At 46.3% G+C, this 27,407-nt stretch overlaps 3 protein-coding genes across 10 annotated transcripts in view; 2 read left to right on the top strand and 1 right to left on the bottom strand.

The window, feature by feature from the left end:
- Positions 1-224: 224 nt before the first annotated feature.
- Positions 225-14,842, top strand: DDB2 (damage specific DNA binding protein 2). 2 transcript variants are annotated; one of them, XM_038137076.1, is made up of 11 exons: positions 225-1,168; positions 2,069-2,255; positions 5,073-5,203; positions 5,819-6,010; positions 6,854-6,999; positions 9,716-9,815; positions 11,199-11,376; positions 12,071-12,216; positions 12,470-12,634; positions 12,945-12,990; positions 13,443-14,842. In XM_038137076.1, exons 2-11 carry the CDS (start codon positions 2,081-2,083, stop codon positions 13,535-13,537), a joined length of 1,374 nt encoding a protein of 457 aa, XP_037993004.1. In that variant the 5' UTR covers positions 225-1,168; positions 2,069-2,080; the 3' UTR covers positions 13,538-14,842. The 2 variants fall into 2 exon arrangements, with proteins under 2 accessions (XP_037993004.1, XP_037993003.1); XM_038137075.1 differs by lacking the exon at positions 6,854-6,999 and adding an exon at positions 8,506-8,672 and having other exon boundaries at positions 229-1,168.
- Positions 14,843-14,981: 139 nt separating this feature from the next.
- ACP2 (acid phosphatase 2, lysosomal) lies at positions 14,982-24,538 on the bottom strand. Its single transcript, XM_038137082.1, has 11 exons — positions 24,299-24,538; positions 24,109-24,204; positions 23,946-24,032; positions 21,379-21,531; positions 20,942-21,040; positions 20,693-20,782; positions 18,259-18,391; positions 18,095-18,183; positions 17,369-17,475; positions 16,976-17,151; positions 14,982-16,877 (listed from the first exon to the last, which is right to left on the bottom strand). Exons 1-11 carry the CDS (start codon positions 24,392-24,394, stop codon positions 16,741-16,743), a joined length of 1,263 nt encoding a protein of 420 aa, XP_037993010.1. The 5' UTR covers positions 24,395-24,538; the 3' UTR covers positions 14,982-16,740.
- Positions 21,592-27,407, top strand: part of NR1H3 (nuclear receptor subfamily 1 group H member 3) — a 33,882-nt gene continuing 28,066 nt past the window's right edge. For 3 of the 7 annotated variants that reach the window (XM_038137083.1, XM_038137088.1, XM_038137087.1), the window contains exon 1: positions 25,089-25,941. The gene's annotated coding sequence lies outside the window, so the exon portion shown is untranslated. Of the gene's footprint in view, positions 23,958-24,506; positions 24,728-24,770; positions 25,012-25,088; positions 25,942-27,407 lie in introns of those variants that run through there. The other 4 variants (XM_038137089.1, XM_038137086.1, XM_038137085.1 and 1 more) reach the window with 4 other exon arrangements.

Here is a 27,407-nt window from a genome sequence, read left to right as displayed (position 1 = left end):
TTACACTGTTTTTTTCTAAGACAAATGCTGTGTATTACAAAAGTGCCTGATGAGACTTTAAGATTTACTAATTGGTTTGATGTGTATGTCCAAACCCAGATTGTATTAGTGATTATCATTTTTGTGTATGGCATTCTGATACAGCAACTAATACAACTTTGTTACTGTTCAGGGAAAGAGCATAGAGACTGAGTATTTGTTGTTTTTATGGGGAATTTTTCTGTGCATTTTCTAGTATCTGAGAAAATCCATAGGTAACTGTAGTAATAGTGCAAAAAATAGTAGCACTTGAAACCAAACCCTACAGAAGGCATGGCTATGTACAGCTACTTTAGAATCTGTGTTCATGGCTCACGGCGTCCTGTGTGGATGACTGTACCTTAATTACTCAGCATAGTTACTGGTAGGCCTGAAGCCAGGGACTTTACTGCTCCAGAGATGAAGGATAAGGTTCCCCACGGTACCTACCCGCAGACATCAGCCTCCTTTGTAGGTGTGGGGGGAAGTGGTGGTACCTCCCTTTGTGTTGGTAGAGCTCTTCCTTCCCCATTCTAGTCACCTTCCTCATGTAGGATCTGGTACTCTCTGAGCTGCTCTCAACAAGACTTTGTTATCAGCTTTTGAAGCGCCCTTTTTGGTGGCGCTGATGCTGTTGTTGATGTTGTTGTTGTTGTGTTCCAACACCAGGTGAATTTTCTTGTGGAAATGGTGTTTTGAATTTTTTTTGATTGCCATGTTTGGGGCCCTTACCAAACGGCTTTAATAGGACAATTTGATGCTGCACCAAATAAACAAGAGGCAAACAAAGACGGATCGCGCGTTTCAGGCCGGCTTGGCCCTCGCAGCCGTCTCTCGCTCAAGCGGAGCCGGAGGTGCTGCTCATGCCCATGGCCGGGGAGGCCGGTAGGGGTAGGGGCGGTGGAGGCGGGCAGGGGCTAGACAAGCACGCCGCGCCCTCCCCGGCCTCCCCCGTCGATGGCGCTGCCCCTGCCCATTTGCGGCGGAGGGAGGCAGGGACCGCCATGGCCGGCGAACTCGGTTCCGCTCCGGGGCAGGGCCAAAGCCGCTGCCCCCCCGTTCCCGCCCCGGTTATGAAACCGCGGGGGAGGGGCCAGTGCCGGCCGCCGGCCGCGGCGGCGCCGGGAGAGCGGAGGCCGCGGGAGCGCAGGTGAGAGCGGGGTGGGCTTTCCGCCAGGCCGCGGGGACACCGGGCCGCGCCTGGGGCTGCGGGGCAGGCCCGGAGGTGCCGGAAGGGGGGCGCTGCCCGGGCAAGAGCCTGGGCCGTGCCCGCCGAGCTATATTTAACACCGGCAGATATCTGCGACGGCCATTCAGGAATTCTAAATAAGCTCAACGAGAGCACAGGCTCAGCCCAGGGATGCTCTGCGGGAAGGCGCTGCGGCTGCGGAGGGCGCTTGGCGCACGACCCGCTGGCTGCAGAGAAGGTCGTGGAAGGCCCATGATTTTGCTCGGGGGCCTGGTGGTGTTGTGGCCTCCATAACACAGGACACGAATGGCTGAACCCCACCGCCGTCAGAAGAGCAGTTCCGGCGTGGTTGCCAGGCAGTGCAGGAGCCCAATCCAAATACCAGGTGGTGGTTGTGAGGAAAAGTGGCTATTATGCAGGAAGTACCTTCTGAACCCATTTGTTGCAAGGCCAGTCAGCCCTGGCTGTTGTCATAAAGATTCTGACTTTTTGCTTAGCTGAGTTTAAAGAGCTCAGTGAGAGCTACCAGAGAAACAGTTATGGTATTATGTAGTTTCACAGATGTACTTTATGCACATCTTTGGGTTTCAGGCTTAAAAGTCTGGTAGAGGCCCATCTGTCAAAATATATTCTAATGCTTTAGGATATGTTGATTTTCCTACGTGAACAAAGAAGATTTTATTGAACCTATTCCTCTCTTCAGTAGAGAACAACAAAAAGCTAGTGTCATCCCAATGCAAGAGGATATAGGTCTGATCACTGCCTTCAGACTAACTGGGATATGTTCTATTCCAGTTTTTCTCTCTGTCCTCTGGTTAGAAGCGTATGACAATCTTACCTTCCATGCTTTTTTGCTTTCAGTGATCAGACAGAATGGCTCCAGTGAACCAGCCAAAGGACAAAAAGCGTGAAAGGGCATGTCAGCAGCATTGGCCAGAAGAGGCAAAATCAGCTGGGAAGAGGAAACGGGACTATGGAGAACGAGGGAATGAGAAACAAGAGAAGAAGTTGTTTGTGAGAAAAACATCTAAACCCTCAGGGAAAATTGGTAACATTTCCTCAGGTTCTTTTACTTTCTCCCTACCAGATTTACTGCAAATAACAGGCATTGACTAGTTGAAGAGGAAGAATGCCAAGAAGCATGTTCAGACATGAGTGTTCAGATGGGGTTAGATGTTGAAGTAATAGGCAGACTTGTGTTGGGGTAGTATATCCTCCAAGTTTTTGTCTAGTGAGTGTGTGTGCATGCATGAATGTTTGAGACTCTGTACCCCTGGATAAAAGCCTGAAGCACTGAAGATGCTGTTACAGTTCATTTGAGGGTGGTCAAGTGTTATGGAATTCCTGTATTGCAAGATCTCTGCTTTAGTGTCAGACAGACCAGTCTTGGTAATACATTCTTACTCTCACGCAATTCTGAATGCAGTTGTTAGTTTTGAGGTTGGTGTCCTACAGCATCCAGTCTGAACTGGTATTTGAACCCCATTCTTTCCCTGTTCTAAGTTTTGCTACAGTAAGTAGGAATACTTTCTACCTCTATTCAGATTATAAAGGACATAATTTCCTCTAATTACTTCTTCTCATGTGCATTTTTTTTCCTTTAGTGGCTAACTTACAAAAAAGACCAAATCTTAAAGATTTTTGATGTAATGTGGAGTTGTGATTAATTTCTAATATACCGGAAAGTTTAATGCTTTGCATTTATTGAGGAAGTTGTCTAGACTTTACCGACAGCAACTTCATAAAATCATTTAGGTTCAAAAAGACCTTTAAGGTCATAGAATCCAACTGTTAACACAGCACTGCTAGATCGACCACTAAACCATGTCCTTAAATGCCACATCTACACATTTTTAAAAATATCTTTAGGAATGGGGACTCATCCACTTCCCTGGGCAGCCAGTTCCAGTGGTTGACAACTCTTTCAGTGAATAAATTTGTCATGATAGCCAATCTAAACCTCTCCTGGTGTAACTAGAGACCCTCTTCGCCTTCCTATCACTTGTTACTTGCAGAACAGAGCAACTCCCCTCTTGCTACAGCCTCTTTTCAGGTGGTTGTAGACAGCAATGTGGTCTCCCCTCAGCCTCCTTTTCTCAGATAAAACCTTTAATTCCCTCAGTGGTTTAGGAGATCACTAGGGTTACTGCCATGTGGAGATACTATGTGTTTTCCGTACAATTTTGGCTTAAGGATCCAGAAATTACTGAAGTGTTTTTCAAAAGTCAGAGATACTGATTCATAGGGGTTCTATAATTTTGCACATATCCATTGTGTTGTCTGTAAGTCCAAACTTGGAGGATTTAGCAGGGTGAACAGTGACTGTGGAGGCAAAATGCTCTGTTTCAAAGGAGTTCTGTCTGTAATTGTAGATAGTTAAAATATCTTCTGTAGTTAATTTAGCTGCATGATTTTATTGTAGCTTTATGACCTGATTTTTGTATTTGGTAAGCATCTGCCATTCCTGTAAGATACTTCAGAAAAATGAGGTTAATAATATTTTTTTCCCTTAACTCATTCTTCCCTTAACTCATTCTTAAAAAGATGAAGACCTTTGTATTTGAGCTTTCCCATTCTGTGTTCCTGTTTGAATGTGTTTGGAATTTTTTGTCTCCTGATCCATATAGGACAGTTTCCGTTTCTTAAAATTAAATCACCTTTTTAGAGGGTGTCTTTCAGCTGATTCTAAAAAGGCCTGAAGCTTTACTTCTTAATAAATTATCCTTCATTGTAAAATGGAATCTGAAAAAAATACCTCAGTTTCTGCCACCTCTGAAGAAGGAACTGTGGATACCAATTCTTCAGTGAAAAAAATGAATTAGAATAGAAATACTTATATACCTGTTGCAACAAGTGTGACAAGTGTTCTCACTATGTGAACAAAGAAGTGTGCTTTTCTCCATCATTGCATTAAAGAAAGATTAATTTAGGTTCTAATCATATAGGATGATCCATGTGTTTTAATCATATAGGATGATCCATGTGTTTTCAGTCTTCTGTGTTTGTTTATTTTTAATAAGTGTCCTTAAATGAAAATAGCATTTATGTTTCTTAAGAAATGCATTCGACATTTAGATTGCCAGGGATGTTACAGACCATTGTTGTGGGGATGATTAGATCACAGACATGGGACTGAACAGATCTAGTTTTTATTTAAAGGTCCCTGAAGACAAAAATTTGGAACATGAACAAAATCTAGAAACAAGCTGTGCTCTCAGCAAAAATCACTCCGAACAGAAAGGTTTTCAGGCGGTGAGGCGTCAGCAAGTCTATTATCAAAAATAAAACTCTCAGCGCTGTAAGCAGACTGTATGGGCTACAGCATGAGCAGACAGAAAGTTCTGATTCACAGCAGCCTTTTCAGGAACTGTGTGGGAGCTCATGTTGCCATACTTGGGAAATTTTCAGGTGTTCCTGCTGATCACACATGTGACTTTTCTTTTGCTGTATGCAGGGGCTTACCACCTCCCATGGCATACTTCCAAGTTGCTGGGGCTTTGGATAGCAACATTGCATTTTGGGTATGAAACATTGAAATTGTATGTTGTCCAAGAGGTGCACCACCCACCTGTGGCATTGCTTTAGTCCTTTCCTGTTATCTTTGATAAATCTGTGGGAAAGAGAAGGAAGGTTTAACAAGAGGAAGCATACACAAATCTCTGGTGGCCTATGGGATGCACTAGACTCCATAATTGCAGAAGCTGCTGCACCTTAGATGTATAAGAATTATTTAGAAGCTTTTATCTTGTGGCTGAAGCTTTTCATGGATGTAGCAGAAAATGCAGATGTCTTCCTATATTGTTTATAGTGAATGAGCATGACAGGTGTTGTCAATCAGTAAGTTCTACTCTTTCCTCACTGGCAGGTTGCAGTGGAGGTGGATTTGTGATGAGAAACAAGAGAGTCCTTTCCTCTCAGCTGGAGCGGCGATGCAGCATTGTTCATTATGTCTACCAGAAGATGCTGGGAGGCTCCATTCAGGCACAGCTCAGGCAGGTGAGGAGTGTCTCCTTCAGGACTTGTTGGACATCTCAGCTCCCTACATCAAAAGATCTTCAGCACAAGCAGAGGAACTTTAAGGAGCCTAAGAAGTTGCCCATGTACACAGTTTGTGTACCAAGTCTTGTGCACCCTTATGTTTTTTAATCCTGTAAAATGGAAGAGCTGAGATGGCTTTCCCTTTTGGTTGACCCAGCTCTGCCAGTTTTTATCCTCTGTTAATTCTGTACTTCCTTGAATCATATTTAAACTCTCCCAGATGAGTTATTGCACAGTGATACTTTTGCATGCTGATCTGACTGTTTTGTGATATTGTTCTTGTATCCACTCGACTTTGCCAATCTTGTCAGGTTAAGTGTTGGTTTTTTTCCTCTTCACAGACATAGTCTTCAAGTCCATAATGTTTTACTGTTTTGTAGAGCTGAATGCCTTTCTTGAAAATTAATTCTTCCTGTAACATCCATAGGTGGGAAGCACCTGGGCGAGCTTTGTTGTTAAGATTTTGCATGAACATATTAACATTAATGACAATTAGAAATTGTTAGCATTCCTCATTCAGAGAATCTCAGGGATGCTTGCAAAAGTCATAATTCTCTTTATCTTTTGTAACAGAGATTGGAGCTGGCTTTTCTGCGTTCTCTTTCCTCATACTGCCTCTTTCGAAGAGCAAGTCCCTTTGACAGGAGAGTGACATGTCTGGAATGGCACCCAACACACCCCAGTACGCTAGCTGTCGGTTCCAAAGGTGGAGACATCATCCTTTGGGACTGTGAAGTACTTGCTAAAACCTGCTTCATAAAGGGGGTAAGCCTCTGGATGTGAGGAATGGGTGGGGGGGAAAACTGGAGTACTATGAAATACTGCAGATAAAAACTGAGGTTTGGCGTGAGAAGCACATAAGGGTCTTGGGTTTCAGAGTAGCTAGTTATGGGTAGGCCTGAGATGCAACAGCATGTCTGTTCCCAAGTCCCAGACTGTTTTAGCACTGGGGAGAACTGAGGCATGGTGATTAAGTTCATAATGAAGCAGCACTTGGTCTGTGCTCAGTGGAAAACTAATACGGCAACTGGCAAAACCAAGGGATGCCAGAAACAAGTAGGCAGAGAGGGTCTGTCTGGTTTAGGTCTCAATCTTTTTCTGCTCACTTTTTATTGTGGCAGATGAAGAAACATCTTTGGGGAGAAACAAGGTGCCTTTATCTCAAGAGAGAAACTTAAAATAGAATGAATGGTGTGTACATCTGGCATACCCCCTCATTGCTGTATTCAGCCATTTCCATTCCAACAGGGGATCAAAGACTTCGTACCTTTTATCACCCTTCTAAGTTAGGATAGATACACATTTAGAGGCCTATCCTCCAGAAATTCTAGCGTCACCTTTCTCTTTTGGTAAATAGTGTGGTGCCAGACAGCAAGGGAGTACCTTACCTGGGGACTGAAGGAATTGCAGATTTGTCCTCCAGGAGGGCAGCTCCTGGTTTAGACAACCATCATGTCAGAGACATGATTGTCTTTCTTGCTTAGAGGACTGTGGTGTGTTTCACTGTTACTGTTAAAGACATAGCAGGGCCAGCAGATTTACAGAACACACTTTTCTCCTTCCCCATCACTCAGTGGATTTTTCTTTTGTTCATCCCCTTCCTTGTAGATGGGAGCTGGAGGGGCCATCACAGCAATGAAGTTTAACCCTTTTAACCCTAGTCAGCTGTACACTGCGTCAGTTGCCGGCACTACCACCCTGCAGGATTTTAATGGCCATACTGTCCGGGTCTTCACCAGCACCGAGGACTGGGAGTAAGAATACAGTAATGCTTTGGGCCTCTGTGTCCTGCTGGCAGAAAGCACTACAGAGAGCAAGGGAAACAGAGAGATATGTTTGCCTCTAATATGTGAGAGCTGGGCTTCCTCTTCCACGTATACGTGTCCTTTATCCTCTGAATTTCAGGGAGGCTCATTCTTTTTATTTTTCCTGGAAATGGGGTAGTTGGTAGGAAAGAGCTTTTCGCTAAGGGGGAGGGACTCCTTGATGCTGCTTACTTCCTGTTGTACATGAGTGAGTGGGCATCCAGTGGGTTTCCTTACTTGTCTGTTTTTAACACATCAGAAAGCTCTGTGCCCTGGGGACTGTCTAACCTCTTCATCTGCTAGCAGTGCTGCTTGTTGTCAGGTGGTTTTTACAGGACAATTCATAGTTCTCTCCATGTTTCTCCACGAATACCACTGACGTCAAGCAGTGCCTGCCATTAGGGTCATGCCAGTTCATCCCATCAAGCTTGTAGTGCTTGTCTAAAGTACCAAAATTAAGAGTCTGGGTTCCTTCAGTAGTGAGTGAAAAGAGGAGATGAATTATTAGAAGCAGCTCTCAGAATTATCTTCTCAAGACTGTTGTTTTTTCTGTGGACTCATGAGGAAGCCTGGGATCTTCAGTTAGTTACTTGAGTTCTGTGCTTGAAGGTAAGTGAGAGAATTTGAGTTAGCTTTCACTTTACTTTCCCCCACCTAATTCTTTCTGAGTGCAGCTTTCATGGTTACTTTTTAATTCCGCTGTTCACCTGCAAGCTTGTAATAGGGCAGAAGGTAAACCCAAGTCATGCTGGGATGACTGGTGGGCTGAGCAAGGAGAGCTAAACTGCATCCTGAGACCTAAATAGTTGCTCTGTGAGCAGCAGATGGAGTGCACTTGAGTACCAAAGAGTTTGGGGACTCATAGGTAGTTCTTCTGTCTTTGTGTAGGGTTTCCACTTTTCCTCAGTAGACCAGCTAGGGGAAAACAACATAACAATAGCAATACAACATAACATAGAACATAACATTCCTGCCATGGGGTTAGCATAAGTAAGATTTGCACTTGGCTTTTCCTGCTTGTTGGTACCTTGAGAAAGACCAGATACAGCACTGGAAGCAGCCTGTAGGGAGCTAGTCAATGTAGTCTCTATAAGAAAAGCTTGGTGCTGGGCTATGAGATTTTACATGGTTTATGCATGGAATGGTGCTGGTGTTGTATGTGATCTCCTAAACATGGTCTGAGCCAGGTAGTTCACTGCAGATTAGTCCTACTTCCATAACAGAAGCAGCAGTCCTTGCTGGTAATGAGGTTTGCAGCCCAAACTTTTAAGGCTCAGAATGTGTGTGCTCAGATTTGAAACAGGTTAGGAAAAAAGAGTTCTTGTGTATGTGCTCTGCCAGAAAGCAGTGCTTGTACCTAGAGAAACTTACAATGTGTACCAGGAGGTGACTGTTGAATTAAGATTTTCCCTTTCACTCTAACCTTGATGTCTCTTGGCTTTGTGTGTATTTCAGAAAGGGCCAGGAGATTCTCTCGGAGACATCAAGTTCAGTCCTTATGAGGCAGAGAAGCTTTATGTGGCATCAGGTGATGGCACCCTAAGTCTGCAGGATCTTGAGGGCAGAGCGGTGCAGGTGATCTCTCGTGCCCTGGACTGTGGCCATGAGCATCATAATGTTTGGTGAGAAGAGGGCACTGTAAGGTTAATTCTCTGTTCCTTGGGTTAATGCTGTGTTGCTTCTTCATCTCTGCCAGTGTTAGGAGACTCTTGGTATGAATTGGTCCCATGGGGGAGCTTGGAGACATGGTCCTGGTTGCTAGGCAGCCACAGGGCATGTAGGCTTTTACATTAGCTGAGCCTGCCACCTTCATCTTCCCACGTTGCTTTCTGGTGATGCCATCTCCTATCTTGCAGATACTGACAGCTTTTCACTTGATGAAGTGAGAAGAGCAGGGTAACTTCCTTCTCTTCATTGTTGTCAGTAGTCTGTTTTGTCAGTGGTAGCTCAGGTAGCATAAGGAAAGCCACGCAACATTCCTGCACAATCTGAGTTTCAGTTTATTGAGTTTACCCCATGGCTCTTTTGCAGACTTCAGGCTCACTGTGTTAATTTCCATGGCCCTGAATTCTTAGAATAATGGATCTTGCAAGTGAAGCTTTTGCAACAAGTTCCCAAAGGACCCCAGCTTAATTGTCACTGCCCTTCTCCTGGGAGAGCTGGCATTAAGACATATGTCTTGATCAGATAAGTTTCTATTCAGTTTTGTTTCCTGGAGCATGAAGTTGAGACAGTTTGATGTGCAACTTTTCAGTCCAAAGCTTCTGTCTTTGCTGCTGCTTCAGTGTTTTGTGGAAAATGTAATTTTAAAGCTGTTTCTCCACATTTGTCAAAGTCCCAAGGATGTTCTGATCTTTCCCAAGGTATTTTCAGGTGCAGGCACCAAGTGGTTCTTCAGCCTCAATTATGTTCCACTGTTGCAATATGTTACACTCCACCCCTAATAAGCACTTTAAAATGACTTTGAAGTTGTTTCACATTCACTCATAGACAAAGCATTGCTGATAAGCTGTCCTTCTTCCTGATACTCAGGCCTATACCACCAGGTAGGAGATTGCAGTTACAATCTGTTGCAGTCTCCCTTGTCAGGGAGCAGATGTGAACCAGAAATCCACTGCCTTCACTTTCTTGTAGGAAGAGCACTGATTTGTGTCTTTCCCTCTAGTTGCTGGTACTGCAGTGTGGACGTTTCTGCAAGCTGCCGTGCAGTGGTTACAGGTGACAATGTGGGCAATGTGGTCCTGCTCAGCACTTCTGGTGAAGAGGTTTGTATGGCTCCATGCAGCATCTCCTCTACAGGAATCTTCATGGCTCTTGTGCTTTCCTACTCTACAGGGACCCTGCAAAGAGGAGCAAGTGACTTGCAGCTCAGGAGATGAGTTCACTCATTGTCTGGGTGGTGAAAAATCCTCCATTTCTGCCACCCAGTAGACATTTTACGTTGTTGAGTATAATGGTAATAATTTCTAAACCTGTCATGTGCTGCCCCTTCCTTAAGAGTATTTGCTACTAGCCAGACTAATTATAGGGTAACCTGAAGATGTGAGCACCCTCTGCCAACAACCTTCACACTTCCAGAAACTTAGTGCCCTGATGGGAGTCATTTTGGAGGTACTGCTTTGCTGTGCACCCTTCCATGACCTGAGGGTAGGCACGGAGCAGTAACGCAGTGAATATTGGGATGGAAGTTGCACTCCTGCCGCTGGACACGAGAGGGCAGGCAGAGGCGCAGACTGTGAGTCTGGAGTGTAGTGAAAGAGGAGAGAATAGTTGGAGTGGGCCCTGCTTCGAGTGCCTGCTGTACTGTCACACTGACACTGCCCTCTATCCTGCATGTAAAGATAATAGCTGTAAAAGTTTGCCACCCAATGATCTGCGGCCAGAGGCAGCTGTGCAAAGTAGTGGGCACAGTCAGGAGTGCTCCAAGTGACTTGTCCTTAATCAGTGTTAGTTGCTGACTTATTTTTTTTTTCCCCTTAAAGGATGTGACAGTCTTCTGCAGTAGGGAGGTATCCATTATTCTAGTGAGGATAGGCCAGCTTCAGCCTTTAGATTAGAGATAACCTTCTGGCTTTGTATATAAATTTATTCATGGCCACTTTGTGTTTAGTTGTTGTTGCTGTTGTTAATTGAAATATTTGTCCTACCTTCATGTTTCTTTGGTGGCGTGTTTCCTGAAGCCAATTATATCTTTCACTTTTTTTACTTAAATGAAGGTTTTTTGCTTTTCCACACAAAGCAGTTCCTTCTGTCTTGTTATCTTGGCAGTAGATTTTCTCTATATGTTCCAGTTTGTTTAAATCTTTCTGCAAGTGAAAGGCTGGCTGGCACTGCTTAACGTCTTCCAGATGTGATCTTGCTTTGTACAGTGGCACTAATACTTCCCTCCTTGAAGGCCTGGGCTTGTGGTTTCTTTTCTCATAGCTGTAATAAATTGTCAGATCAGAGATTTTCTAGAATGAAATAGTTATTTCCCAAGGTCATTCTTTCCCTTTCTTGTTTCCATTGAATACAGTCTTGGTGTATTGTAGAAGATTTGTTACTCTATAAATGTCAGACCTCTTTACTTGGCACTAGTAGATTATAATTTCATTTCTTTACTCCAGATCTTGATTATTTTTTCCTACATGATTTTCTGTTTGCTGCAGGTCTGGAAGCTGAAATTGCACAAGAAGAAAGTGACTCATGTAGAGTTTAACTCCCGATGTGAGTGGATGTTTGCCACAGCATCTGTGGATCAGACAGTCAAAATCTGGGACCTCAGAAACATCAAAAACAAAACAAACTTTCTTCATGTGCTTCCACATGAGAAACCTGTCAATGCAGGTGAGTTAGGACTTCATTGCATGTTCCATTGCATTGGATTTCTGCAGAGAGTCCACTCGGCTCAGCTTTTATTGTGGTGGCAGTGTTAGGTTTTACTCAGATTCCAAGTTGCATGGTAATTAAAGCAAGGAAGCTGTTGGGAATGTGTGGCCAGAGGCAGGGAGGTGGCTAGGGCAGCTGCAGCACCTTGTTAAGACTTGCCATACAAACTGTGACACTGTACCTTAGAAGTGAGTTTGAAAGCAGCAGTGGCTGAGCTTAGAAATCTGAATTTATTGGGGCAATCCCTTTAACAAGAGCAGAGAATGGAACTCAAACCTCTGTTTCTTGGCTGCAACTTTACTAGTTGATGGAAGTCCAGGTATCCATCTCATTTTTCCACTGTCTTTCCATTTGCATGAGCAAGTTCCTTTCTTTGCAATGCTTCCTCCTGTGATTCTGAGAAGAGAAAAAAATTTTCTTCTTGGGTAACCCAGCACAGTAGGTTTCAGCTTTCTTTTTGTAAGAGTTTTGAGTTTGTTTGAGACAGGTAGTCTGTCTTGTCAAAGTCTTACCTATTGGGACACACAGCCATATTCACATCTCAATTAAAGAAATAGTGATGGATTTTCAGTCAGTGAAATGTGACACTTAACATTTCTTGTCAGTCACAGCATTGTGATCTTTAGTTTGTCTTATTGTCCCACTTTCCTAGCTTATTTCAGCCCAACACATGGTGCCAAGCTTCTGAGCACAGACCAGCACAATGAAATCAGGGTTTACTCATCTTCAGACTGGACCAAGCCACAGCATCTGATTCCACATCCACATAGGCAGTTTCAGCACCTCACACCTATTAAGGTGAGTTAAGTCTAAGAGTAGCATCATGCTTGGTTCTAGCAGCCATCTGCAAATCAAAAATGGTCTGATTTCTGGTCAAGATACTACACTGGTGGGTGGATATTTACACTGCTGCAACTCCCAGTGGAGCAGTGTTCCTCAAGCTGTGGGTGGGATATAATAAGAGTTGCTCTTAGTGTCAGTTGTCTGGGTTGTGTCAGTGCTGAGCTCTGTCCCTTTCTGTAAGCTCTCCATGACTCTGTTTCCTGATCAGGCAACGTGGCATCCTCGCTATGACCTCATTGTCGTAGGCCGCTACCCAGACCCCAAGTTCCCCGGGTACACGCTGAACGAGCTGCGCACCGTGGATGTGTTCGATGGAAACACCGGCGAGATGGTTTGTCAGCTCTATGATCCAAATGCTTCTGGGATCATCTCGGTGAGCTGAGCGCTGCAGCTGAAAGGGCTGTCAGTAACACTGCTTTGTCTGTGGGGAAAGAGGCATGGCTTAGGGACTAGAACCATTTCCAGTTTTCTTGTGACAGACTCATGCTGTCATGGGATATGGCTGCCAGCTAAAACTGCTGACTCAAGCAGGGCTAGTCCATGGTCCTTTGTGGGATTTTTGTGATGCTCTTAGGGAACACTTGTTTTTCCAGATGGTTTGTTGCTGTTATATAAGCTGTGGGGCTCTTATGACTGTTACATAAGCAGTGATGCTCTTACAGACTCTGTGTTTTCATTTTCAGCTCAATAAATTTAACCCTATGGGAGACACACTGGCTTCTGGCATGGGTAAGTAAAGAAAACCTAGGGCACTAAATATGTGGGTTCTAGTCCCAGAAAAGGGCTGGCTTGTTACTCCATGCCATCCATGAAGCAGTAGAAGAAAACAATGGAGAGGGGAAAGCCTTTTCCTGCTAGGCTGTACCATTTCCTTTTGTTTAATTTATCTCATTTCCTAGGCTGCAGAGCCAAGTTTAGTCAGCTTTTTACAGTCTGTGTGGGATTAAGCTAGCTGGTTATGGATTTAGGTCTCAGACCTGTGACAGATGACACTAGGAATTAAGTATATTTCTTAGTTTCTTAGTATGTGGGCACAGCATCTGCAATAACTATTTTTGCATCCTCTCTACTTTGGAAATACCTTAAAAAAAGTCTGAATTTCTGGCATTTAAGTGACATAGCCTAAGGTATTGTGATTGATGTAGAGTTTCTGATATACAGTATTTAATTTTTCTTCTCAGGCTTTAATATTCTGATCTGGAACCAGGAGGAGATGGCAGCCAAGAAGCATGAACATCTCTTGAAAGCCATGACAAATGAGGAGATTGAACCATGAGAGAGCAGGGGATTGGAAGCTGGAGTTCATCCAGACGTGGAGGGCAGAGGCAGGCAAACCCTGGCACAAGCAAACTCAAAAGCTAAGTTAATGTCTGAGGAGCTTCAGGAGATGAAAACAAAAAGCAGTGATTCTAAATCGCGGGGAAGGAAGTAAAAAGAGACAGATCTAGAGAACTGCTTTAGTATTTCGATCCTTTCTGAATCCCAGTGTTCAAACTCATTTGTTTGCAATGGGCAGTATAAGCTGTGCAGGAAATTAGACTTTGTCCTTCCTCCCTGGATCTGATGTTGCTTCCCTGATCCTCTTGGCCTACCTTTCTAGAAAGTTGTGTCAGTACTTGGTTCTCCAAGTGGAGTTACTACTCATTTTCTGAGGCACTAGGAAAATTTAAAAGATGTTCCCAGATCTTGCTGAAGTTACTTTCAGCCTACCATATCTGTTTGTCATCACTTGTGAGAGGTTCCCATTTCCTGCAGTCTGCAGTGGAGCAGCTCATGACAGGGTCCCCAGCCTATTCTAGTCCAACCAAGCTGAGAAACCATTTGCTAACAGGATTGACATCCTGAAAAGATAGAATGTTCACAGGGGTGAATTCATGGATAGCTTGGATATCGTAGGAAACACCAAGCTCTCCCATATGCAAGCTTGGAAAATACGTTGGTCAAGACATCAGGCTTAGCCTGTTCTCTGCTTGCAGCTGTTTAACTGAACCACAAAGAACAGGATGCCAGAGGTCTCTATCATTGATTGCAAGGACAGTATGGAGCTGGGCACCTACTGATTCTGTAGTTTCTATTTTCAGAGTTCTAGGCTGTTTCTTGCCAATGATTAGGCATTTTTCTTCACCTATGCCTATGTGCTTCAGAATGTTTGGTAAGAGTATTATAAAACAGAAATGAGGGATTTCTTCTAAATACCCCTGCTCAGAGCCAAATCTCAAGACTGTTGTTAAAGGGTTAAGTTTTGCTTTTTCTACTTTGTTTACAAGGCTGCTGCTGTCCCAGAGGTAGATGGGATGGAATGGGCTCCAGGCCTGTGCAGATTCTCCACATTCGTGTTTATAGTTTTGCAATATTAATATCAATAAAATTTTGTACTAAACTAAAATTCTTTGATAGAGTGGCTGCTTTGAGGATACTCCTGAACTTCTTTTGTAGGGGAGAAGTTCGAAACCTTTCTATAGGACAGCTAAGAGACATAGCACTGCACAGTACTACATGGGTCTGCAGCAGACCCCTCCAAGTTGGACAGGATGCATCATCAGCTGTATCACTGAATAGCTGCTGCAGTCAAAACCAGTTTATGTCAAATCTCCCTGTGCGATGTGTGGGATTGTAAAACAGGGAATTCCTTTAGGGGGGTATGCTGCAGTAAATTCTGTCTGCTTTCCAACACTGAGCACACTGGTGCTAACCCTGTGAACTCCTAGAGAAGAGCAGAGTTCAGTGCGAAATTGATTTTAATAATGAAATGTATTGGAACAAGTACAGAAAGTCATTCACAGTCAAAATGTCTAAATCATCATAAAAACCTTTTCTGTGTATGTGCAAAATTTGGTGCCTTTAAAAACAACAGGTCTGGTCCTCTTAAATGCACTTTCTATTACCTCTTTCTTGTGCCTGTTCTCACAGGCAGTAGCTTTTTCTTTATGACTGACTTGCTGTGCAGGAGACCTAGTCTGTACCTTCAGAGGACAAAAAGGTGAGGAAGATGCTGAGAGCAGCAAGCTGCTTCTGCTGATTTAGGGTTCCCATGCTAGCAGATGCTGATTACGGTGCGGAGAAAAGTCCCCATGGTACTCCTTAGGGGGAACAAAAGGAAATGTTTGTAACCCAAGAACTGGCTTCTGCATCCAAGAGGGGAAGGGAACTGCACCAGAAAGGGAAGTAAAAGTAGGAAGTGAATGCAGTTTCACCACGTGAAGAGCCTGTGCTTCTGGTGCCTGCTGCAGTCTCTCATTTTCTGCCAACAACTACAAGGCAGGTAGTGGGCACTTGGTGTGAAGGTCTCTGCAGCAGCTGCAGTGTGCAGACAGGCCAGGCTGGAGAAAGAATCACACTTTGAACAAAATGTTCAAGTGTATGCCCAAATAAAGGAATCCACAGTCACCTGCCAACTCTGATCCTTAATGTTTGTTGTCCATCCGGTAGGGAAGATAGGAAGAAAAAATATAGAACTTGGCATTTAATCTAGTCTTAGGTAAACAGCTCTGCTACATCTCTTAATTACAGCATAAAAACATTCTGCTAGTAAAGCATATTCCTTGGGCTGAAATCTGGACTATCTGGAGTACTGGATACTCCCTTTAATAGGTCCTTGAAATTCAGATGTGGGAAGTAAAATTTAAACTTGGGATCTTTAGACAGAAACCAAGTTTCTTATCTAGAGGGACTTTCCTTTCTAGAGCCAACATTGCACAAGAAATTGACTGTGGGTTTGCTTCAGTCACAGGAATTGCTCTCTCTCATGACAGAGCTTTTTTGGGTTTACTCTGATTCTACTCTGAGCTAAATCCTAGGATTGATTGAAGACTGCTATGTTTTCAGACTTGTCCTGATTTCAGTACAGTCCTCTCTTGACCCACAATGTGAAGAGGGGAAAAAGCCCAGTTGCCAGCAGCAACTACTTGACAGCAACCTCACATAACACTTCACATGTCTCCCATCATCTGCAGCAGTTCCCTCTGCATGGACAGTAGATGAGTCTTGGTGCATTGTTAGTGAGCTGCAACCCCAGCTCAAGTCCAGCCTTTCTACCATCAGCAGCCCTATGGTGTGAGGGAAAAGCACTCAAAGTGGGTTGACCCTGAAGAGAAATGCAACTGGATGTGGCAGCTGCTGCAGGCCCAAGCTTCTCTGCCACAGTCATGGTGAGTGGTAACGTTTACAGTCACTTGAAAGGAGAAAAACTTGAAACTGGCCACGTTGGGAATCCCAGACTGGGTAAGCTGTATGAGGACCAGAGCACCACACAGTATATTGGCTTCAAAGTTAAGGTGTCATTTCCTTAGAGTAGCTCAGTTCTTTTTCTCAGTTATTTCTAAAGGATGTCACCTTTAGAAAGTATCCAGAAATCAAGTCCAGTTCTGTTCTGGGAAGTAAAGGCCAAAATAGGAGAATGTTGAGTAACTGAAGGTGCCCAATCATCCTTAGGGGCAACACAGCTCCTTCCTACTGCCTGGGAAGGAGTTGAAGCAACTGTCAGGCCTGCTCTTCTCCTTCATTGGAAACGTGCCGGTAGCCAGGGGGCTGAGACTGTATGCGAAAGAGTACAGTCAAGAGGAGAATAATAAGGAGAAGGAGAATGGATCCACACACAGCCAAACCCACAAAGAGTTCTGTAAGAGAGAAAATAAGTGGTCAGCATGGTATCATCCAGACCTTTCATGGTATCATCCATCCCCTTCTGCCACGCTCTGGTCAAGCCAGGGCTCACCTGTGTCATGCATGCTGCTTGATACCTTGCATTCTTGCTCCCAGTCCTGGGGAACAACAGGATCTGTGAGTTCCAAGAATCTTTGCAATGGGCATTTATGCTGACAGCCAGGGATTGTCAGTGGGAAGGGTTCCTTCCCACTCTCATTCCGGTAAAACATCTCCACGGAGAAGTTACTGAAAACGAAACAGATCAAGGTGGTTTTTTCTTCTCTAGTTGAAGTCATCCCTTCCCAAAAACTAAGTGTGCACACCCTTTCCATTATTCTGGTGGTAAATTTTCCTCATGAGTCTTCCACTAGGAGCAAGATTGCATGCCCCAGGAGTGGAGCCTAGCCTAGGTGTCTAACCCTCAAGGTGAAATCACAGCAGATGTCTTTACTGCAGCCCTCACCCATCATCCTCTTGGTACAGTTCAAATAAATGACATGAGGCGTATGGTGCTTGGATCTTGTTGTAGACATCTAGAGCCATCTGCAGTGCCACAAGTGTGGTGTCATGCTGAGAAAGAGGGAAAAAAACCAAATCAGTCACCCTTAGGGATGTGTCAGGGCAGCTCAGACCATAGCAGTAATGGACAAGGCAGTGCTGAGGGGCTGTCACCTTTGTAACTTCCATCTGGAAAATGGGAGAGGAACTGTACTGCTAGAACAGTGGTCTGTGATGGTGCCAGTGGTCTGAGAAGGGGAGGAAGTGAAACAGCCATATATATACTGCACTGTTCTTCTGAGAATTAATCTCTAGAGAGCAATTTGGAATAAATGCTTGACTTTCCAAGCAGTAGGCTGCTGGAAAGGGGAGACAACTGTATCCACACTTCTGAAACATCATATTTGAGTAGCATCAACCCATCTAGCAAATAAACAGTGGCTCCCCAAAGTCTGCCAGTCTTGTTCATGAGCCTGAGCTAACAGGAATAAGGACACATTGGGAATTGTTCTCAGGGATCCCAGAAGAACGATGCCAGATACTGCATCTCCCACCCAGTCAGAAGCAAAGATGCATGTCCTGATCACTGCATGGGCTGTAGGGAAGCTAGAAAGGGTTAAAACTCTCACCAAGCCCCAAACCCCTGTAGGCAGGAGGAGATGGCTGAAAGCCAGCCCCAGCTGTAACTTACTGCTGAATAGGCAAGTATTTTTAGGTTCTGATGGGCAGAGGCATTTGCTGCTTTGGTTAGATTTTTCCTTATGTGATCCAGCAGGACCCCTGAGGAAAGAGAACAGCTGATAAGAGCCAAAAGCCAGACAGAGCAGCACAAGGCTCCCTCCCTGGTGCACTCACCGCCTTGCAGACGAGCTTTTTCTGCCTGATTGTGGATCCCAAACAGAAATTCAAAACCAAAGTCTTTTAGTTCCTTCAACTGAGTCATGACTTCTGGAGTCACCCATCCAGGCAAATTCATTTTGTGTGCTTGCTAGAAAGAGAAGCAGAATATTCATGTACAGGTAGCACAGGTCACAGATTAAACAGAGAAGGGGAAGGTATCTGGAGACCTGCCCATACTGCTGCTGCTTCCTACACTATTTTAAATATGCAATATACCCCTTTCCTATTTGTGCTTCTGATCTCACACTGCTATGCTGGATACAAAGAATATATGTGGGTTTTGATGTTGTTCCAGAAAATAGTAATGAGAAGAATAAAGATTGTAACCTAGGAGCTACATTTCTGTGAAAGCACAGCTGGAATGCAAGGTTATGTTGTAATTGATACAATAATCTCAGGGCATTAACTTTACATGTGGCTAATTCTGCCCCGCAGATGGCATGCAGTCAAAGAAAAAAACCAGATAAGCAAGTGAACACGAACTCAGGGTTTCTGGTGCACCTGCACCTGTTTCCCTGGAGGCTCTGAGGGCCACTGAAAGACACTAGACAAAGTTAGCAAGTGCTCTGTGGACAGAACAGTGGGATGCACCACTGACAAAGCTGTGTACTCAAACCCAGGAGTTCTTGGGCTTCTCTTGGGAACCAAGAGAAGACCTTGTTTTGCAGCCAACCCATTACATGAAAGGATTAGTTATAATGGCAGACAAACAGCAGTTGTGGTTTCCCAGCATTACTGAGGACAATTTTCTTTGCCACATCCCATTAGACTTCAGGAAGTTGAGGCTGAATATGCTTAAGGGCTCATTCTGTCTGAGTGGTTCAGAGAAATTCCATCAGCAGCTTAGATATTTAGTTAGTTCTTCATTAATTTACAAAGAGAATAGCCGGTAAGTTCAGCTATTTCTTGGACTTTTTATTGTCTCCATCCAGATAGCAGAATGACTCTACTGACTCAGGTGAGAAAAACAATCCTCTTCAGGGCACTTTTTGCATGACTTACTAAAAAGGAGGAACCAAAGAAGCTGAAGAGACCAACCAGCCTGAGGGTACAGTTCTGAGTGAGAAACACTCTTTCCTTAACAACATTCTGGTTTTGTTTTGGGACTGTGGGCTGTTCTCCAAGTTCTTGGGGATTATAGTGGTTGTCAGCTCGCTTTCCAGGCCCAATCTGCAAGCTCATTAAGTGACTCTTGAGAATGAAGAAGATCTGAAATTCTTGATCTCTCTGATCAAAGGATATTTTTTTACCAATAGAAGTTGATTCACTGTAGTTGTTACAAGACAGAAAATGAGGTTTGAAATGAGGTTTGTGATACAAAGGGCAGATTCACATAGTAAATGCACTCTGGACTGGAATATTTTCAGCTTGTAGCAACCCAAGCTGCTCCTTTACATAGAAAAGTGCAATTCCCTGTTAATTTATCTTTTACACCCCCAAAATAGTGCACACCACTATTTATCTTTTACACTCCCAAAATAGTGCACACCACTGTATACCACTGCCAGCGAGCAAAGCAGTCTTGCACACTCATAGAATTAGTGTGACACAGTGTCACAATGCTTTGGTTTACTGCATCCATAATTCAATAATTCACTAGTTTGACATGAAAGATCACACTGTACAGTTATACACTGAGAAACTTGTGTGTAACAACTTTAAGTATCCTGGATATGTGATCTTTAGTTTAGCGTTACCACAGCACAGCTAACCCAATTTTTGATTTTGTTTAAGTCTTCATGAGATGTGCTTTCAACAGAAATCAACTCAAATACAGAGTTTAGTGCCCCCATCCCAAATGGTAAAGGGTAACAACTGTCTTTAGAGTCTTTCTCTGTCAAGGAACATATGTCAAAAACAGATGCGAGTGACCCCTACTTAACTTAGGATAGCATTATTTTCTTTTAGATATGACATTAAAATAAGCACAGAAAGAAAAGGGATTGATTTAAAGAACCAGAGAGGTAGCACCAGGAATAGTCCTAATTAAGGTCCCAACTTAAATAATAAATTTAATGTTTCTTCAGTTTGCAGGGATCTCATTTCTACCCTACTGGACTTAGGCTTGTCAACATACAATCTAAAGATTTCAGATTGCAGTCATTTTCTAGTGACTTTCAAGAGATACATATTATGCAGGTGGGACTTTTTCTGACTCTGACATGATATATATCTGAGCTACAGAGTGGGAGGTTATAGGGTGCAAAAATAGGTAATTCTTGGCACATGCCTCTAGCGAGTGGGAACTGTTATTATTCTGAAATTAGAACATTACTTTTAATTGTAGGGTGAAAAGTTGTTTCATGGGATTTTGTAAAATAATTTCCACCAAATCCAGTGAATCCTAAAGACCAGATTCCAGTGGGTGTAAGATGATGGCCAGACTTACTTCACAGAACAGTGTGTCATACACACTCCATATACTCTCGAGAGAGATATCCCGGATCCCAGTCTCCTTTGCCACCATCTGCAGGAATTGCTGTAGGTTGGAGAAAAGAGAAAGGTCTTCAATTTTCTAATCTCATATCATATTGTATTATATGCACTGGTATCCCTTCCCTTTTCTCAGAGCTCTGATTATACAGAGATGATAACTACAAGCCTAGAACCACCTTATCTCATGTAAACAATCACTTACCCAATTCTCTTTGGTCTTATTTATGTATTCTGCTGAGTGCCGTGTTTCAGTCTGTAGCTGTTCATACCGTGGACAAGGGGTCAAAGGGAACTTCAATAGCTGGGCAGAGACAAGAGCAGCCAGGTCACCAAGAATGCTGGAGTACAGAATTTGCAGTAAACATTCACAACTGTAATGAAACCCTGACTGCATCTATAAACAGCCTCAAGTACTGCCTGCCGACATACTCCTCATCATGTGTGGTCTGCTCAGGTGTTGCACCTGACATGTTGAGTGAACCCAGCCCCTGAATTCTCTCATCTTTTTCTGAAAATACGAAAACCTCTGCAAGGTAGGTCCCAGGAGAAGTTCAAGACAATCTGAATCAAGACTATAGCAAATATTTCTGGACACTACACTACCTGAGTAGTCAAAACATGTCTTTGAAATGAACTTACCCTTTCGTCAGATTCAGGGACTGTGTGCACAGGGATAGGCTGCCAGGAGATGTTAGGGTTGAACATCTCTTGTCCTCCTGGGGGATAGAGGCCTGCCAGATTGGCCTCTGCACTCATCAGTGTCCGATCACAGTCTGTGCTGCGGACGAAGATCTGCCAGGACAGGGACAGTGCACCATTACTAACGCTCCTGCAAGTGGTGATGCTCAGGCACAGGATGATGCACTCGCCCAGGAACACTGCCAAGGGCCCTGCAGCTGCTCACGGACAACAGGGGAATAGGAGTTGAAGGGACCAAGCCTGCTGAGGTTGGCCTGGACAAAACTGTAAGGACACACACAAAGACAATCTGCTGTCTAATACTGGAGCTGTCTGGTCTGGATCAATGGGATACCCAGGTGCAGTGTGCAGAGATAGAAAGGAGTCTGAGTCTGAGGAAGCTTCGGAGAAGAGGAAGACAAAGATGCAGAAAACTATGGGTACAGATAGGAAATGTGCTGTATTTGCAGAGCAGGACTGAGACAAACTCCTGCATTCTGCTGTCAGTTCTACGAATGACTGCCTGTGCTCAGGTAAAGAAATGGCTTTTTCAAACCTCAGTTTTTCCATCTGACAAAAAAAGACAAGAGTGATCTCACTAACAGGAGAGTAAACGAAAACAGGGAGGGCTGGGATTTTATCTGATCATTGTGGGCTCTTGGGATTAATGGGCCAAGACTTGACCTTTCTAGAGCCTAGAAGAGAGAGTTCTGAGCCAGAAAAAAGGAGAAATGAGAAAAATACAGCAATGTTCAGAAGGTCAAAATGGCAAAACTTTTGTGTTCTGGTATCTGTGTACTGAAACCAGTTAAGGGGAAACCAGAGAAGCCTAGAAACTAGAAGAAGTGATAAAACAAGAGGACCAACAGGAAATCATAAAAGAATGTCCCAGGAAACAGCATGTTTGATCCGAAAGAAGAACAAAAACCCTGAAGAATGAAATGTAATGTAAAGATAATGATTTTTTCAAGTGTTAGGACAGAAATAAAATATATATACTCCGGATAATCTCTCTCATGTGAAGTGTACCTCAGAAACTTTACAGTCACAAGAAAAAACCCAACTGGTCTTTTCTCTGACATCAATCTCTGCCCACTTTTACCTCTTAACAGTGGCTTGAAAAAACTGACCCTGTACTCATTAGACAGGTTTGCTTTTATCCTTGGTAAGCTCTAAAGAAATGAGAGATTTTAAAAGATAAGGACCTAGCTCTAGAAGTATCATAAAAACCCCGAGCAATTAAGCCCTGAGTGTACATGCTTTCTTCAGCACCTTTTGCCAGGCTCCAGCTTGTCGCTGAGTCAGGTGACAGACGGTCATATGGTGTCACCCAGAGGCAACACTTCTTACAAGGGAGGTTGCTCAACTTGAGCAAGGGTTCAGGCTTGGTTAGCAGAACAGCTTTTGTTTGCACATCTTGGTTTGTTTTTCTTTCTCAAGCAAGAGAAGGAAAAGACTTCCAACTTGCAGAAGCTGTATAAGAGTGAAGTATGTTTGGAAAGGAAACACTGAGGATAGTTAAAGGATCTGTGTTTGAGCCAATGCTGGAAGTTTTGTTGATGAAGTAAATGTCAAAGAAGGGATGTAATCTGAACTGTGACAAGCTGGGTTCTTACTGGGAAGCCCTAGAAGGGGAGAAACAAGGAAAAATGTATGGGGATTGTTAGTTTGCCCCATCTGTATAGTCAGCTTAACTGAGCTCAGATAAAATAACTGAAGTGGTGCAGAGCCTGTAGTGGGACAAGGGGCCTTGGCTGCCTGCTGTCCATCTGAATCTGCCTTTCATCTGGACATCTGTTCATGTTCAAATTGACTCAGTACCAGTTGATTATTAGCAGAGCTACTTGGGAGGATTTTTGATTTCCTTACTTTTTTTAATCTTTTATAATTTTGTCTGTGCTTAGTACACGGTTCCACAATGGCTGTGTAACTTCTTCCAAAAGAAACCTACCAGTTTCTCAAGAACTATTATAAAGTGTGAGGACATCCTAATGAGAGAGAAGGGAATTAATGGCTTTGGGCAACTGTCAATACTTTACAGTTGAAAGGAAATGAGAGGGTCATTGCTGGCTAGAAAGTACTACTATCTACAGGCTCTGGTAAGATTGTACCTCAAGTGCACTGGGGAGGGCAGGGCCAACATGGGCTGCATTCTTGTGAGCTATTGTAACAGGAAAAAAAAATAAATCTCACGAGCTCGAGTAAGAAACAAATACCAGCTGCAACAAACATTGCTGTTTAGTTCCCTGGCCTTCAGAGTGGGCGGCTCGAACACTCTCACAACTCTGGCTGGATTTGCCTTTGCACCTTCGCACCCCGCGGCCAGACTCAGCACAGAGCCTGCGCTTGCGTCCTTCTTCTTCTTGCAGTGGGAACGGGCTAAGGAACGAAAGCACTTGGAGACGAGTCCCGGCGCCGGCGTTTCCCTTCCCAAAGGAGCCACCCGCAGCCCTAGCCCGCGCGGCGGCCCGGGCCCTCCACGGGGCGGCCGAGAGCGCCGCTCGCCGAGCCCGGGGGCTGGCACTGACCTCCTGCCGCCGGTACGTGTCGCTGAGGAAGTCGCGGTAGCGCCGCCGCAGGGCCTGGCCCAGCTCCCACTGCTGCCGCATCCCCACCTGCAACGGCACCGGGCGTCACGGGCGGTCCGGACCCCGCTCCGGCCCCCGCCGCCCGCCCCGCCTCGCCCCGCACCTGCGTGAGCTGCCCGAATCCCTGGGGCCAGGCGCTCTCCTGGTACGGGTCCCGCGGGAAGGCCTTGATGGGCGAGCGGTCTCCGTGCCGGTACACCTGCGGGCGGCACCGCGTCACCCCGGCCCGGCCCGGCTCGGCCATCCCGGCCCGGCCCGGCCCGGCTCCCCCCGCGTCCCCCCGTCCCCCTCACCAGCGTCACGAAGCGGAGGCTGCGGGCCCGGGCGGGCGGCGGCTGCAGGCACAGCGCCAGGAGCAGCAGGACGGCACCGCCCCGCCCGCCCGCCATGGCGCTCGCACGCCGCCCGGAACCGAGCGCCTCCGGCCGCCGGCCCGCGCGGACGGCGTTTGGCAGCGCACAGCCCCGGCCGCGCTCCCGGCGCTGCGCCCGCCCCCGAGGAGGAGGATCCCGGCGGCGGGACAGCCCCGCTCGGCCCCCTGAGCGGCCGCGTCGGGCCCGCCGGGCTGGCGGCGCCGAGTCCCGCTGTCAGCCCTGCGGAGGCTTCGCCCCGGGCTGTAGCCGCGGAGGCGCTCGGTAGGAGCGGCGGGAATGAGGGCGCAGCGGTGTCACCGCCGCCGCAGCTTCGCTCTAGGACACGAGGTTTCGCAGTGTTCTGACGCTGTGCGTGTGCTCCTGGGTAAACTCGTGGGCAGAAGTAGGGAAGGCGGCCTGGCGCGCACTGCCCGGCAGCCGTGGGTGCATCCCTCGGGTCAGCCTGAGGATGCGCGTGTGGAATGAAAACCTGCTGCTGCTCCTGGCTCTTGGCAAAGAGGCTGCCCAGCGCTGGCGGGTTTTGCCCAGTTTTCGTTGTTCTTTACGAAACTTGGTCGAATTAGACGAGTGTGAGAAGAAACCCGGCTTCTGCTGCCGCCTGTGCGTCCGCTGGATCGTTGGCCGACGATCTCGTAGGTGCCGTGTAGAGGGAAAAATCATTGGCAGATAAGCGAATTTAGTGCTACTTAATGTTTATCTGCACGCAGAAGTGCATAGAGGGCGGTGAATGAGGGTCTCAGCTTTCTTTTTGAAGGAAACATGGCTCTCGCGTTTGCAAAGACGTCTTGGAGTCCTGAAGCTGAGCGGCTCCTTATCCAGCTCTTTTGTACCTATTTATTTGCTTAAACCTTTCCGTAATTTGCAGCGTTAGAAAGTTATTTGTAAGGTCTCAGTAGTGGTGCCAAATTGTTTGTGAAGCAGGGGGGTTATTTCAGGGCAGGGTTGGTGCAATACACGAGGCTCAGCTGGACGGAATAACGTGTTTAATTTGCTCATGATCGAATGCTTAGTGAATTAAAACTGAATTCTATTTCCTATCTCTAGGACAGCACGAAGCCGCGTTCTTTTTTTTTTTTTTTTTCCTTTGTTCACCGATACCGCTCCACTGAGGAAGTTCTCGGCGAATGCTGGAAGGAAAAGGTTCTCTGCAGAAGGGGAACGCGCGCTGTTCCTGCGGCACCTGCTTTGGGATTGTTCTGTTGCTGCAGCTGGTTTTGCTCCGCTGCTGCGGGCTGAGCTGAGGGCGGGCAGGCGGCGAGGCCGGCGGGCGCGGCGCGGGAAGGGGCTCCGGGCCCCCGCGCCGTTCCTCCTCCCGGGAATCACCCGCGCCCGGAGCCTTCGCGTCCCGCGGGACCCGCGGGGGCGGAGCGGGGCGGGCGGCGCCTGCACGTGACCCGGTCCGCGTGACATCACGGCAGCTCCGCCGCGGCGCCGGGAAGAACGCCGGCAGCAGCGCCGGGAGCAGCGCCGGGCCGGGCCGCCCCTCCCGCCCGCCCGCGGCTCGGGCACCTGCGCCACGGGGGGCGGCGGCCGCGCATCGCCGGGAGCCGCGGCCCGCGCCGGTAACTTTTCGCGCTGGCTCTGGGGGCGGCGGCGTCTCCTTCTCGCCGCCCGCGGGGCCGTGACTCACGGCGGGGGACGTGGACGCGCTGTCCCGCCCCGCGGCCTGCGCCGGCCCGAGCGCCGCAGCGTTCCCTGCGAGCCGGAGCCGGCGGCGCAGCGCCGCCCGCCCGCGTCGCGCTGCCGGCCGGGCCGGGCCGGGCCGGGCGGTGCTGGAAGGTGCTGGAAGGAAGAGGGACGGCGGCGGCCCCTCCCGCTGAGGCATCCGTGGTCTGGCGGGGTGCGGGCCGGGCTGGCGGCGTCAGCCGAGAGGGGCCCGGGAGGGAAAGGGTCACTCTCTCGGCCTGGGTTCGGAGCCCAGCGCCGGCCGTAATGCGCGGGGTCCGCCGGCGGGGAGTGAGCGGTCGCGCTGTCGGAGAGAGTCCCTTTGCTAAGGGGGTCAGAGGCGTCTGGGGAGCGGTGTCAGTTTCTCGTGACTGTTGTCGTGCATCTGAAGAGCCTGGGTTTCTGTCGGCTGTCTCCGGACGTGCTGTCAGGAGATGTTTACTTGCTTTGTGGTAACTTGTTAGCTTTCCTTTCTGCTCAACTTGAAGTTCTCTGTGTCATTCACCTGTTGCATCCTGTCAAACCAGGTCGTGAGTTTTCTAGGACAGAAACTTGTCTGTATGGCTGTTAGTTTGCATGGTGCTGTTAAAAGGTAACTTTGCTTACATGGGTGGTTACTTTTCATTGTGCCTTTTCACTGACAAGTGCTGCTTTATGCTGCTCAAGTCCGCAGATCTGTCAAGACAGGATTTCCTTATGGGCTGGAAGCAAACCTTGGATCACCAGTGAAAGACATGCTCTGTTTCCTGAAAATTCCTTCCCTTCTTTTCTTTTTCCTAAAGGGACAGCTGGGCTCTTCCCTGCAAGGCTTTTTTTGAGGGAGTCTCCAACACTGAGTCACGTTTCTGACTAACAATTTGGATCACTGTGTGTCAGACAGTTTCTGGCTATGACTGCAGGTTATGTTTGTCTGTAGGGAAGAGTCCTCTTGGATCTGCTTCGTGTTCCAAGGTACATGGAGTTGATCTGCTGTTCCTGGGTGTCAGAGAGAGGGCTATACCTGAAGACAGACAAAAGAAAACAGAAAACCTGTTTTTTATTTCCTTTACTGAGTGGTGGGCTTGATTTTTTAATTGAGTCTGAATCAAGACATAGCCCCCTTGCTGAAATAGGAAAACATTCCTTATATTTTAATAATGGAAACACAAACTGTTTGAAAACTTCAGCCAGTTGTTGCTGAGCTCTACCCTTCTATCATTTGGGTGGTGGAAAGAGGGCATTGGATGTGGTACACATTGTGCAAGGACCAGGTGGAGGTTGGCCTTGGTACACTTCTTTGTCACTGCACCTGTGGCATATTCACCAGAAGATACCGCTGCTGCGAGGCTTGTGAGGGCAGACAGGGTTTGTGGCTTCCTGGTGT

Source organism: Motacilla alba, chromosome 5, assembly GCF_015832195.1.
Source record: "Motacilla alba alba isolate MOTALB_02 chromosome 5, Motacilla_alba_V1.0_pri, whole genome shotgun sequence".
NCBI lineage: Eukaryota > Metazoa > Chordata > Aves > Passeriformes > Motacillidae > Motacilla > Motacilla alba.
Note: the sequence above shows the minus strand (reverse complement) of the source record. Positions and strands in the feature narration are given on the sequence as shown.

Excerpts from the sequence above, each read along its gene's own strand:
- DDB2 (XM_038137075.1), top strand. The coding sequence starts at position 2,081 with ATGGCTCCAGTGAACCAGCCAAAGGACAAAAAGCGTGAAAGGGCATGT. Across the intron at positions 2,256-5,072 it reads TAAACCCTCAGGGAAAATTG|GTTGCAGTGGAGGTGGATTT; the intron begins GTAACATTTCCT and ends CCTCACTGGCAG. Across the intron at positions 12,217-12,469 it reads AGCACCTCACACCTATTAAG|GCAACGTGGCATCCTCGCTA; the intron begins GTGAGTTAAGTC and ends TTTCCTGATCAG.
- ACP2 (XM_038137082.1), bottom strand. The coding sequence starts at position 24,394 with ATGGCGGGCGGGCGGGGCGGTGCCGTCCTGCTGCTCCTGGCGCTGTGC. Across the intron at positions 20,783-20,941 it reads ATAAGACCAAAGAGAATTGG|CAATTCCTGCAGATGGTGGC; the intron begins GTAAGTGATTGT and ends TCCAACCTACAG. Across the intron at positions 17,476-18,094 it reads AAATACTTGCCTATTCAGCA|CATGACACCACACTTGTGGC; the intron begins GTAAGTTACAGC and ends CCTCTTTCTCAG.